Genomic DNA, 14,151 nt, shown 5'->3' on the forward strand with positions numbered 1-14,151 from the left:
TAAAATATTTTGTTTTCTCCATCAATGGTTATTGATAATTTTGCTGGGTAAAGTAGTCTGGCCTGGCATCTGTGGTCTCTTAGGGTTTGCAGGATCTCTGTCCAGGACCTTCTGGCTTTTATGGTCTCTGCTGAGAAGTCGGGTGTAATTCTGATAGGTTTACCATTAAATGTTATTTGGCCCTTTTCCCTTGCAGCTTTTAATATTTTTTCTTTGTTCTGCATGTTTTGTGTTTTGATTATTATGTTGCGGGCAGTTTTTCTTTTCTGGTCAACTCTATTTGGTGTTCTGTAGGCCTCTTGTATGTTTATAGGCATCTCTTTCTTTAGATTGGGGAAATTTTCTTCTATGATTTTGTTGAGAATAGTTTCTGGGCCCTGGAGTCTGATGTCTTCTCTTTCTTCAATGCCTATTATCCGCAGATTTCTTCTTTTCATGGTGTCCTTAATTTCTTGGATGTTTTGTGTCAGGAGTTTTCCAGATTTGGCATTTTCTTTAATGGTTGATTCAATATCTGTGATTGTATCTTCTAGCCCTGAGATTCGTTCTTCCATCTCTTGGATTCTGTTAGAAAAGCTCACCTCTGTGTTGCTCGCCTTCTTCTCTGAGGTCTCACGTTCTCGTTTTTCTTCTGTCTGTGTGTTTATCATTGAATCCATTTTCATTTTCAGATCTTGAACTGATTTTTTGATTTCTTTCATCTGATTTTTTGTATATTCCTGAGTTTCTTCCATTGCCTCTTTATAGGTCTTCAGAGCTTGAACCGTTTTAGTTATTTCTTTCATCTGGTTGTTTGCATTTTCCTGCAATTTTTCCAGTTCCACTCTATGTGCTTCTTTTATGTCTCTCACCTGTTTGTCTGCGTCTTCCTGCATTTGATTACGAATTTTATTTGTTTCCTCCATTATCATCCTCATTACTAAGGATTTGAGGTCATTTTCTTGTATTACATTGTATTTGAGTTCTCTGGGTTGTTTTCTTTGGGATAGCTGGAAACTGGAGACGCCATGTTGTTTTGGGGTTTTTTGCGTATGCTTTTTCGTTGTCCTTTAAACATCTTGCCGTCTTTGTTTTTGTTGGGTAGCTTCCAGAGTTGAATGGAGGGTGTCTGACGATAGATTCACTTGTTTTCTCACGATTTCCCTAGGCTGCGAGCTCAAAGCTTCACTGGTGTGGATGTTAGGAGGTTAGCCCTGTTATTCTGGTCTCTCACAGCCAGTGATCCTCCGCCCCCCTCTGCTGTGGATCCTGCAATTGTTCTGGGTCTCTGAATGAGCGTTGGGTCAGGCCAAGGTATCCACAGCCTCTGTGTTCCCTGCCAAGTCCAGCCAGGAGCACTGGGACCGAACCACGGGCAGAACTCAGCTAGATTCTCAGGGCCTGAACCGTCTGCCAAGCTCAGCTAGGGATTTTGGGCCCAAAATGCACACAGGGTCCAGCCAGAATTTTTGGGCTGGGACTACGCACCAAGCTCCGCTAGGGCCTTTTGGCCCAAAGTGTGTGCTGTGGTCAGTTATTGACTCAGGGCCCGAACTGACCACCAATCTCAGCCAGGAATTCTGGATTCAAATTGCACACTGTGTCCAACCAGAGTCTTAGAGCTGGTGGAACCGAGAGCTCTGTCCAGCCTGCGCCACAGCAGGAGAACTGTGGCTGCTCTCAGTTAGCGCCAGTGGTGGAACAAGTGCTCCGCCCAGACTGTGTCACCGCAGGGGAGCTGCCGCTGAGCTGAGGTGGTGCCTAGGATGGAACTGAGCACGTCACCAAGCCTGCGCCACAGCAGGAGAACTGCAGCTGCTCTGAGTTAGCGCCTGTGGTGAAACCAAGTGCTCCGCCCAGACTGTGTCACCGCAGGGGAGCTGCCGCTGAGCTGGGGTGGTGCCTAGGATGGAACTGAGCATGTCACCAAGCCTGCACCACAGCAGGAGAACTGCACCTGCTCTGAGTTAGCGCCAGTGGTGGAACAAGTGCTCCGCCCAGCCTGTGTCACCGCAGGGGAGCTGCCGCTGAGCTGAGGTAGTGCCTAGTGTGGAGCTGCGAGCTCAACTGAGCCTGCGCCACAGCAGGGGAGCTGTGGCCACGCTGAGTTAGTGCCTCAGGCAGAATTGCTTGCTGTGCCGGGCCAGTACCCGGGACTCTGGGGCCGAACTGTCCGCCGAGTCCAGTCTGGGTCCAAAGGCTCCACGCGACCCAAATCCTGCCCCGAGTCCCCTCTCCCGTAGCAATTCCCACCAGCCACCACACCAATCGCCTCCACCGGAAGGCTATGAGCTGCAAACCTCAGCCGCTGCTGCTGGTGCGGCTGGTGCTGCTGCCTCTGCTGCTGCCGCTCCAATCAGAGAAAAACCACGCTCCTCCCGTGTGCAGGGGCACACAGGTCCTCCGCACCCTGGTCCCTCCGAACCGTGGAGCACTCCCGCTGCCGTGATGTTCGGACCTCGGTGTTCCTGGCTCAGAAATCTGTGCAATTCCCTGAATTGTTCACTGGAGCCTCCAAACGCGGTCGACACTGCTCACTGCCATCTTGGATCCTCTCAAAAGCTTTAAAATATTGATAACTCTAAAGTAATCTAAGTTATGCAAACTACTCCAGGAATTTAAAAAATCATAAACTACATTATAATTATGAATCTACCAGTGGGATAAATAGTAATGTAATAAACCACTTTTAACATTTAGAAAGTTTAAATATAATTAAATGTTGGTATAATTTAATAATATAAAATAAAAACATTATTGACTTGATATTTATCAAGAAGCCTCACTAGAGTTCAAAGTATCTAACAAGCACAAGGGAGATGCTATTAATTGGTTTACTTTTCTTCTGCTTGTATTTATAGAACTACACTGTGCCAAATACACAGTGAGGGAATTCCACAGTGAGCCTGCAGGGTGCTTAAGACAAGCAGAGGGGCGCTGATTCCCAGCAGGAAAGACTCCCTAGGCCCAGTAGGAGTCATTATAACTGAGAAGTTCAGAACTATGCTCCAGGAGCATGTATTTCAATGCTGGGACCTGTGCTTTTCCCCTTCAAGCCAAGGAAATCCTCTAATCTCCTATCAAGTGTCATATTGTATTAAACTTCCCCTTTGTTCACACAGTAGAAAAATATTTTCCCTCAAATCCTCTATGCTATATATTTACTTCTTTATACCAGAAAAAGATCACACATTTTCTTACATTTACACACACACACACACACACACACACACACACACACACACACACACACATATATATATATATATATATATATATATATATATATTATGTATATTTGCATATAGATATAGATTTGATATACATATGGAGACATTTATAGATAGATACATAGATAGTAAGATAGAGCTATAGCTATATTACTTAAATACACTTATATTACAAAATAAGTCTGAAATTATGACATTTGTTGAATGTAATTTTGATTAGACAGTTTGGGAAACTTGAGTAATCCATTATTTGTACCCTTTGTTTTTGTACTTGTGGTAGAGAAAGTACAGCTTCCTTAAAATATTGTATCTTTGTTGACAAAATGAGTAAAGACAAGGATTTATATCTAAAGTAGAACAGAAGTACTAGTACAATCATAACATAGTTTTAGAAAATAAAAATGAAATAGGAAATAAAAAGATGATACCTTAAAGCTTTCTGGTGTTAAGCATATTCTGTTGTTATCTCTAGAGTTACCAAGAAAATGGATACACAGATGACATGAGTGCAGAACCCTAGCACACACTACCTTATCCCAAACTGCCAGAGGTGGTGTTTCTGTAGCATGTGCCTTTTATAGTGTGTGACAAGAATGACATGTGACATGTATTCCTATGATTCACCTACCCCAATTCTGTCAAATAAACACATTTCAGTTTAGCATGATGTCTCAATTATATAAATATAAATTATAGTTTTACAAATCATGCATAGGTTTTCCTGTTTATGGACTTCATGTGCATAGGACATGAGACCCTCCAGTTCAGTGGATCAGGTCTGTGGTTCCAGATAACATGTCTGAGCTCATTCAGTCACCAAAATGCAAAAAGGAAATTCCACAGTGCCTGGAAGCTTCAGAAGTGAGTCAAGTCTTGCCCTCAGGTCACCACCTGTTTATACCATTTGGCATCAGACTAGTCCCTTTTCTGTTAATTTATTCATTTTCCCTTTACCTCCCAGTCACAGAATCCTCTCCTCCCAGTCCCACCTACCTTTCCTTATCTCCCATCTGCCCACTGTTATTCCTCTGAAAAAGGTGTCCCCCAAGCAACCTACCACAGCTCATCAAGTCAAATCAGGACTGATTGTGTCCTCTTGCCCTTTGGCACTGCAAGACAGTCCTGCCAGTGGGAAGTGATCAAAAAGAAGGCAACAGGCTGGGCATGGTGGCATACATCTTTAGTCCCAGCACTCCAGAGGCACAGGCAGGTGGATCTCTGTGAGTTCAAGGCCAGCCTGGGCTACAAAGCAAGTCCAGGATAGCCAGGTATACAAAGAGAAACCCTGTCTTTAAAGAAAACAAAAAAGAAGCCAGCAGGGCCCATGTCATAGAGCGACCCTCCTTACTAGAGGACCCACTTGAAGCCTAAGCAGCTCATGGGCTAAATATGTACAGAAAGTCTAGACCCAGCCCATACATGTCCTTGGTTGGTGATTCAGTCTCCAAAAGCCCCTCTAGGCCCAGGTTTCTTGGCTCTCTTGGTCTTCTTGTGGCGCTCCTGTCACCTCCAGGTCCTTTGCTCCTTTTCCTCTCCTTTCCACAAGAGTCACTACATTTTGTACATGTTTCAATATTACTCCTGGCAATTATTTTAAACCACTACTGAGTGTAACACTCAGAGGACAACTCTGGTAAGATCTTGTCTTCAAACACAACAAAGTATCATAAATACTGTCAGGAGTCTATACTTTAATTTTTTATGTCCTTGAGCACAAGGTCACATGTACTCTAGCAAAGTCATACCTCCTAATTCTTCTCAAGAAGTGCCACTCCTTGACAAATGGCCATTCCAATACATTGGTCTATGGAAGTGATTCTTCTTCATATCCACAAATATATAATATATTTTGATCATATTCACACACACACACACACACACACACACACACACACACACACACTCCACTCCTCCCTATGTGGTCAAAAATGTTTTCTTTTACTTTTTGTTTTGCTTTGTTTCTATTGCTGTCCCATCCATTTGCATTGTCCGACAACTCTTGGAAGTAGATTTAGATAGTTTTCTGGAGAGGAAGAGTCAATTTGCTTTAAAGGTATTGTTGGGTTTCAGACACAGAAAAAGAGGGTGAAGTGCCATTATCATTTATCAAAGAAGAGCTCATCTCCAGGTTCTCCTAGCATTCAGACTCTCTACCTGTTATAGAGTATGGATGGCATAGTCTGCCTTCTACTTTGAACTTTTCAGCCCAAGGGCTGGGCTTTTTTTCTCCCCAGAGGTGCTCTCTCTCTCTCTCTCTCTCTCTCTCTCTCTCTCTCTCTCTCTCTCTCTCTCTCTCTCTCTCCATTTCTCTCTCCTTGTGTTCATATGATCTCTTCCCTCACACCTATCTCCTCATCTTCATGGAGATTCCCTTGGCCCAGTTTTTTTGGGGGAGACCAGTGAAACTACTCAAGGGTTGCCCCTAATAAAACTGCCTTTTTTCTCTGAAATCAGATTGAATTGGCTTGTTTTCTGGGTAAGGAAATCCTATGATAGGTAGACCATGGTGAAACCTGAGGGGCACATTACCATAACCCTAGCCTCAAAGTCACAAAAACAGGAAAGCTGTCCCTCCATCTCACTGTTGGTAAAATTTGAGTATTTGAATGGCTAGTTGCCTAAGCAGCACAGCACAGTTGTCCCTGGTGTCAGGGTTTGTGGGTGAGCATGGACCTCATAGCAGAAGAGCTGCCTCAGCCCCTCACTTGCTGCAGTGCTCAGGAAAACAGTCCATTTACTTTCTCTTGGCAGCACATTAGAGATGACCCTGTTGGCATGGGTACAGGTGAGCCCATCCTGAGGACTTGAGAGTAGGAAATCTGATTCTTGCCCTTTCTGGTTGCAGCATTGTGGGAGCTAGCCTGGACAATATTGGAGACCTTGCCTTGATAGTGTAATTGCTGAAGACCTGACCAGCTCAGCTACCCCTGAGTCCACATCTAAGATTTTGAGTTGGCCCAGCACAAATTATACAACATCTATGCACTGCTGGAGCATGTGAAGGGGTCAGGCTTACAGATGCAATACAGCAGGATCTCTATGACACAAGGCAACAAGGAGTTGCTGTGAGGATGCAGAAGCCAGAGGCCTCAAACCAGACCAGTGACTCATTACAATGAACATTTGCAAATAAAGAAATGTAGATAAAAATTATGATGTAGGACTCCCTGTGACACACTATAGTATACATCATGAGATTTTTTTTCTTTGGGGGGGAGTTGCAAGGGCAGAGAGATACGATGGGAAAATGAAATGAGTACGATTGGGGTGCATGATGTGAAAACCAACAAGGACAAATAAAAAGTTAAGAAAAAATTTGAAAATAAACTTGATTCAGCAGTCCTGAATACCTGGTCTTCTTACATAATATCCAGGATCAGTTCCCAACATGCACCTGCAATCAAGTCTGAAGATCTAAGTTCAATCCACAGTATGTGCAAGGTCAATATTCACTGTTGTGTCACCCAGAGTAAGAATGAGGATCAATTCTTATGGCCACAAAAAATACAGATTGAGGACAGAGAACCTACAACTTCAACCAACTACCATCTGTCTCAAGGTAAATACTACCATCAGTGTTCTTCAGCCTTCCAGCATATACACTGAAGCCCAGCTTGGCTGAGAGGTCTAGCACAAGAATTTAATGTAGAGCAAGAAGATATGCAAATTGAGCCTCCTTCTGTTAGTGAAAAGCAGCCCACATTGACCCAGCAGCCTGACAGAGGAGACCAGCCCTGGATTCTGAGGTCGGCCTCCTTAGTGATCAGCACTGAACTGAGAATATTCACCATGGAGTTGAGTCTGAGATTGGTTTTTCTTGTTGCTCTTATAAAAGGTAGTTTATGAAGAACCAGAGACATTGGATGTGTGAGTGGATTTGACTGAGAGGGTCACCAAATGCATATGACAGTTTTCTGACCAGATCCTCTGTGTTTGCAGGTGTCCAGGGTGAGGTGCTGTTGGTGGAATCTGGAGGAGGCTTGGTACAACCTGGTGGTTCTGTAACACTCTCCTGTGTGGCATCTGGATTCACTTTTAGTAATTATTACATGCACTGGGTCCGCCAGGCCCCAGGAAAGGGGCTAGAGTGGATCTCACGCATTAGCAATGGTAATGGTGATGAAAAGCTGTATGCGGACTCTGTGAAGGGCCGATTCACCATCTCCAGAGACAATTCAAAGAGCACTCTGTACCTGCAAATGAACAGTCTAAACACTCAAGACACAGCCATCTACTACTGTGCAAGACACACAGTGAGTGAGGATTAACTGCAAGCTCAGACATAAACCTCCTTGCAAGGCTGCTAGCGACCAGCAGATGGTGTGAATGATTGATTCATGAACTTAGAGTCACCCCACAGCAGGAACACAGCATAATAAAGGTCTTGAATTCATCTTCATGACACAGAACAGTTTTCCATGGAATCCCTATGTACTTATATAGTAAGGTTGGACATGTCTGAATATCAATAATTTTGTCATCTACTGTGACAAATGTAAATACAAAAGTCGTCTTAATGAAACAAATGGCAGTACATGCCTCGGGGCAGACGTGAGTCTGTCTTGGACAACAGGACAAGGTTCTTAAGACACTTGGGCCTCTTGAGAGTACATAGACCTTAGGCAGAGGAAAGAGACCCAGCATGGTCCAGAGGAGTGTTTGGGGAAAAGTGTGGAACAAACAAGAAGTCAGAAGATGTCAGGATCTCTCAAACCCTAAAGACAACACACAAATCATAAGACCCAAGGCTGCCCCAGCTATCAAACTGTTAATAAGATGTGTGGATGTCACTGATATAAACTTATCATTGAGGCCCTAATAAAATACTTACCCATGGTTGCTGAACACCAGTTTGCTGTAGGCAGCATGTGACCACCCCACTGATGGAGGTTCACTATGATAAATAATGGAGTATTTGGCCATAAGTGGGACATCTTCATTAAGTGTTCCAAAAGTCAGAGCAGAAAGAAGGGAAGGAAAGGAGGCTGTAAAGGTGTGTTGCAACATTTCAGCATTGAAGGAAGGACTCATGAGATCTACCCCTTCCTAGAGAACTAATGGCAGTTAACTATTGGTGCAGGAAGGTACATGTTTTTCAGTGGTGTAGCCACTTACAAACCCCAGTGCTGCATTAAGGAACCTCCTGCCCCCCTGCCCTCATGCAGGCAACTGTAATTAAACTCAATAAGTCATATACAAGAAAGGTAAGAACAGGAGGAAACGTTTTGCAATAAAGTCATAAGGTGATGGAGAAGAGGAAAATTTGAGTCAGTTCAGTGGGTGTGTGCCCTAAACTATCAAAAAATATAAAGATGCATAAATAGTTTAACAAATCTATGTTCATTTACCTCATTCCCCTTCTGAGAAGATGTCAGATCACTTGGTTTGTACTTCTCTGTAACTGCTCAGGTCCTGACAGATGCCTAGGGTAGTGAGTGGTTTTATTTTCTTCTTTCCACATGTTACTTAATTATATTTGTAGTTTTTGTTCCTGTAATATGCACTGAATTTAATTGGTTTAGGTAATTTTCCTTTCACTATGCCCATGTCTATCTTTTCCTCAGAACTGCTTCCCATAGCTCTTTGTTACCTGGATATGTGACACATAAGTCTTTTGGTGAAATCTCAGACTCAGGGCCTTGATGGGACTTTTCTCCTGTTTACTTCATCTCTGCCAGTAGATGGTGGCTCACTTTCTCAGTAGCTTAACAAATGTGTGTCTTCTGTAAGGAAAGTATTCATCCTTGGAGATAAATGAAAGAGAGGAAGACATTAGGTAATGGAAGATTGGCTAATGTAAGGTAGGCCAGAGAGAGTTGAATGTTTCTTTCTCACAGACCTTGATTAGCAGGTTCTAAAATATTTGATAATGGGTATCTTCTGAGAGTCAAACACCAAAGTTATTGTAACTTCTGTAAAACCCTAAAGTAGATGAACATCTTTGCAGAGCAATGCAAAGGGATGAGACTGGAGAAGCTGAGAACACAGGATGAAATATTGCCACACTAAAGCAAAGGAAGAGAGGAGTCAGATGCTACTAAATCCCTTTGCTTCCATAAAGGTACAAGAATAGGGCTCAGCTCTTAACAAGATATAGGCCCTTACTACAGACCCCCCTCTCCATTTCTAAGCTCTTCATTGGCCACTGGCATCCCAGAATCTGTGTTCATCAGGAATGTTTACTTCACCGTTGTTTCCCAGTGTAAATCTCAGTCCCTCCAGGACCATTTTTCAGTATCCAATTTGAGAACAGGGAAAGAGCATCAACTATATCTGATGAGCAGGTAATATAGGCCATGCCTAGGGCAGTGCTGTTGTAATGTGTAATTTACTCTTCCTGCTTATGAATCTTCCCAAGGCCTGCCAAAATGTCATATTCTGTGAAAATCTCAATTTGATTTAGCATAATATTATTTTCTTATAGAGGCTCTAAGTTATCCATTAACACTTTCTCTGCTGTTGGGAAAATGGGAGTACATGAAAGTCAGACTCAGCATATTTTATCAAGTGTCTGTAATTATGAAACATGGAGAGAATTCTTGCTTTTCTTTTGTTTTATTTTTTTGTTTTGTTTTGGATATTTGCAGACAGGGTCTCTCTGTGTTACCCTTGACTGTCCTTGACTTGCTTCGTAGACCAGGCTGGCCTCAAATTCACAGTGATCCGTCTGCCTAGGCCTGCAGAGTGCTGGGATTAAAGGCATGCACCACCACACCTGCTTGAGAATTCTTAAGAAATTCTAAATCGCCTATGGGTCATCCTTTCTTTTCTACACATTTTGAATAAAACCACAACTTACCTGAATTGGCTATTAAAAGATAGGTTACAAAATTACATATGCTCTGTCTCAATATCTAATGTAATTGTGTCCCACCATAAGATACAGTTAGTCTATGTTCAGTTGTTGTTTCTGTTGTTGTTTTTGTTTTGCACATATTCCATGTTTGAATATTCAGGTACTTGGTAACACTGATTTTCCCTGTGAAGTTTCAAGAAGAATCATTTCATATGTTACTTAAAGTGCACAGTCTTGAAAAAGTATTAATCTATACCTGGGTGGTATCAACCATACTCCTTGTTCCAATCCTTATTAATCCTTGAAAATTGGTTCTATAATCTTTAGAGTTCAACATTAATTGCCAAGTCTCTTGTTAACATACACAGACACAAACTCACAGGCACAAGTCCGAACACGCACACAACACATGCACACACACACCACCTGGACTATTATCTTCTGACCCATAGCCTGAGATTATTAATCCTTATGTTCTGTAGAATCAATAACTTTATCCCTGAAGTGGTAGCTACAAATCAATTCTGAGGTCACCCAGAACCAACTGTTACCACCCACTGGAGAAGCTGCACGTGTTTCAAGAAATACTGACCTACTGAAGCAGAGAGGAGGAAAACTGAGAGAAACATTTCTAAACTTCTGTGTTTCTAAGGACATTCCACTAGGTAACTAAGTGAGTTGTCCTCAAGACACAGAGACATTGAGTTGGGTCTTGTGCCTAGCGTAGCTCAGGTTCCTATAGGAATCTAGGATGTGCTCAACACAAACAGCTACACAGACTTGGGAGGGCTCATGAAGAAAAAGCAATGGGATGTGGCAGTGTGCAGGATTCATCAAATACAGATCAAGCTTTAAAGAACTTCAATTTGTGAGAGAAGGAAGACACTGCTGGTGAACCAACTGATTCTCAGAAAAATGGAGTAGGAGGTCTTCAATAATCTATGCCTGTGGGCTTTAATAACCTACACTGACCCTCAGAGTGTTAGGAACAAGTGGGATAGAGCACCCCTAGTGGCAGGTGCCCTTCAGAACATGCACAGGAAGGGTTTCTCTGCTATGTCAAGACTCCAGCACTCCACTCACAGAACACAGACTATGCAAAGAGAAATAATGAACGAAACATAAAGGAGTCCAATGTGAGAGAAGTGGTGGATGTTCTCTGAATGCTGACTGCACACAATAGGTTGGGCTGTTCTCCTCCCTTCCCTGGTGTTTTACATAACCAGAGCATGGACAAAATCGCTACAGTACCTTGTGTTGAATTATTTTTATATAACTGTTTGTTTCTTTTAGTTCATTACTTAACCTAACTAACAAATAAATATCTGAGACACCTTTGTATCTGTTCACCAGGCTTTACACACAATCTTGAGAAGTTTAAATCTGTTCTTCACCCTCTTTTTTGTCCTGACTCCATCTTTGCAAAGTCCCCATGTTCCTTGCTTGAAGTTCTTTCTTTGTTCTATTTCATCTCTTCTCTGCCTCTACCGTTGTCTGAAACTCCCAGTCAAACCCCACTTCCTCTTGTAACTCCTCGCCTGGTGTCAGAAAGTCAAGCTCTATTCTTTCCATATTTAGAGAACTGGTTTTAAAATATGCTTCAAATTATAAAGAGACAAGAAGAAAGATTTTTAAAAAGTACATTGGCACAGACAGACAGAGAGACAGACAGGCTGATAAGCAGACAGGCAAGCAGGAATCAGGAAGTAGCAAGACTTGCCCCCCAGGTGTGGTGTCCCTGAGTGTACAAGTGGAAAAATTTCACCCACTGACATGGCTACAAAGTCAATCCTCAATTCTCCTCTCAGACAAACATTCATAATTACTGTACAAAATGGTTGTGAATTGTTTCCTCACAAGTTGGATTTCCTAGGTGACAAATAAGAGTAAGATACCATCACTGACACTAAGAGAAAACATTGTAAATAGTTCCTTAATCAGGATTTCACATCACCAAGAGCCCAAAGTGCATCATAAGACTAAACTCCTTCCTACAGCTTCTGCAGGATATGCACATGCATTGAGGGTGAGGTAGCTGCTTCTTCTTGCACAGCATGAATGTGGACTCATTCACTTCCTGCACAGAGTGAATCATAAACTTTCATGTTTATGTGGAAGTCAAGTGTAGATAGAAACAGAAAATGTTCCTGGATGTTTCTCACATTTTTTTTTCACAAGAAGACTAACAGAGCCATCTAACCAGGACCTAGAGGGTTTATGGTGACTGAAGCACCAGCCAAGGACAACACATGGACTGGATCTTGGCCACAGCACAGATGTAGCAGACAGGCAGCTCAAGCTTTATGCAGGTCCCCAAAGAAGGTAGATGGAGGCTGGGTCTGACATGGACTCTGCTGCCTGATTTTGATCACCTCCTTTAGGGGGGTCACACGAAAAGTAGACATCCTTAGTCCTGATGTGATTGATAAACTGGTGACAGAGGGTATGGGAAGCTCCCTTGTGCCTGGGAATAGGGGAAGATGGATGGGAAAGAGAAAGGGATGGCGGGATATGGAATAGAGGAGATGAGAGATGGGGCTGCCATCAGAATGTAAAGTGAAAAAATAAATGCTTTTAAATATTATTAAAATAAAAAGGTAAAATAAATAAATAAATAAGCAAATCTCAGTCACCTGGAAGTGAATCTGGAACGTTGCCCTGTGCTTCTTCTTATCCTCTCAGGAACCTCCCCCAATGCAAAGCAGCCCTCAGCCTCAGGGTGAAAGCCCAGGCCTAGCTGATAAGCCCCATGTCCTTCTCACTGGAGCCTCCATCAGAGCATGGCTGTCCTGCTGCTGCTCCTCTGCCTGGTGACCTTTCCAAGCTGTAAGTGTTTCAGGGCTTCAGGAGAGGGACCTGGGCATGTGATCTATGGGATGTGTGACTGATGGTGATGTTATTTGTCCCCAGGTGCCCTGTCCCAGGTGCAGCTGAAGGAGTCAGGACCTGACCTGGTGCAGCCCTCACAGACCCTGTCTCTCACCTGCACTGTCTCTGGCTTCTCATTAACCAGCTATGGTGTACAGTGGGCCCGCCAGCCTCCAAGAAAAGGACTGGAGTGGGTCGGTGGTATATGGAGTGATGGGAGCGTATATTATAATCCAGCTCTCAAATCCCGACTCAGCATCAGCAGAGACACCTCCAAGAGCCAAGTGTTCTTACAACTGAACAGTCTGCAGACTGAGGACACAGCCATGTACTACTGTGCCAGATACACAATGAAGGACCTCCCCTTGTGAGCTTGCACAAAATCTTCTCAACAGGAGATGTAGGTGGGGCTGACGCCCCGCAGGGACTTCCTAGAACCAGTAGGAGTCATTAAAAATAGGAAGTTCAGAACTATGCTCCTTGAGCATGTATTTCAATGTTAGGACCTGTGGTTTCCTCTTCAAGATAAGGAAATCCTCTAATCTGGTCTCCACTGTCATATTCTATTAAACCTCTCTGTTCACACAGTAGGAAAAATAGTTTTCCTGAAACCCTCTAATCTATACAATTACTTCATGTTACCAGACAAAGGGAATATATTTTTTGCTGTATATATGAATATATATATATATATAATTTATGTATATTTGTATATTGATAAAGATGTGATATATTGATAGATAGGTACATACATACATATGTACATACATACATACATACATACATACATACTCAGATAGATAGATAGATAGATTGATTGATTGATTGATCTACAGATATATTACTTGAATATACTTATTTTACAAAAGAAGTCTGAAAATATGGCATTTGTTGATTGTAATTTTGGTTAGAAATGTTGGGAAATAATGAGTAAATGGTTATTTATCCTCTTTGTTTTTAATCTTGTGGTAGAAACACCACAGATTCCTTAAAATATTGTACCATTCCAAGGTAACTCAGAACCTGAAATATCGATTGTTTCCTTATTCTAAAAGAAGGGGATCTGAAACAATGAGTTCAATTGGTTATCATATTTGACAGGCTGCATTTTATACATTTCCATCTTGGTAAAAATTACTTTATATATCAAAGCCCATACGTTTCAAAGTTTTGAATCTTCTGCAGTTGTATTGTGCATCATCAGACCATGAAATTCTCACCAACTACTATGTACATCATGTCTGATGTAGCCACCTGACCTGGTTTCATTTCTCATCA

The 14,151-nt window shown here is 42.4% G+C and overlaps 2 gene segments (V, D, J or C); both read left to right on the top strand.

Moving 5' to 3' along the window:
• Nucleotides 1–6,971: 6,971 nt before the first annotated feature.
• Nucleotides 6,972–7,477, top strand: LOC127186530 (immunoglobulin heavy variable 3-74-like). The segment is given in 2 exon segments: nt 6,972–7,044; nt 7,149–7,477. Coding segments are annotated over 2 exon segments (375 nt in total).
• A 5,272-nt stretch (nt 7,478–12,749) lies between these two features.
• On the top strand, nt 12,750–13,244 carry LOC127186531 (Ig heavy chain V region PJ14-like). The segment is given in 2 exon segments: nt 12,750–12,831; nt 12,916–13,244. Coding segments are annotated over 2 exon segments (375 nt in total).
• The last annotated feature ends 907 nt before the right edge of the window (nt 13,245–14,151 follow it).

The sequence above is a fragment of the Acomys russatus genome, unplaced genomic scaffold (assembly GCF_903995435.1).
Source record: "Acomys russatus unplaced genomic scaffold, mAcoRus1.1, whole genome shotgun sequence".
Classification (NCBI taxonomy): domain Eukaryota; kingdom Metazoa; phylum Chordata; class Mammalia; order Rodentia; family Muridae; genus Acomys; species Acomys russatus.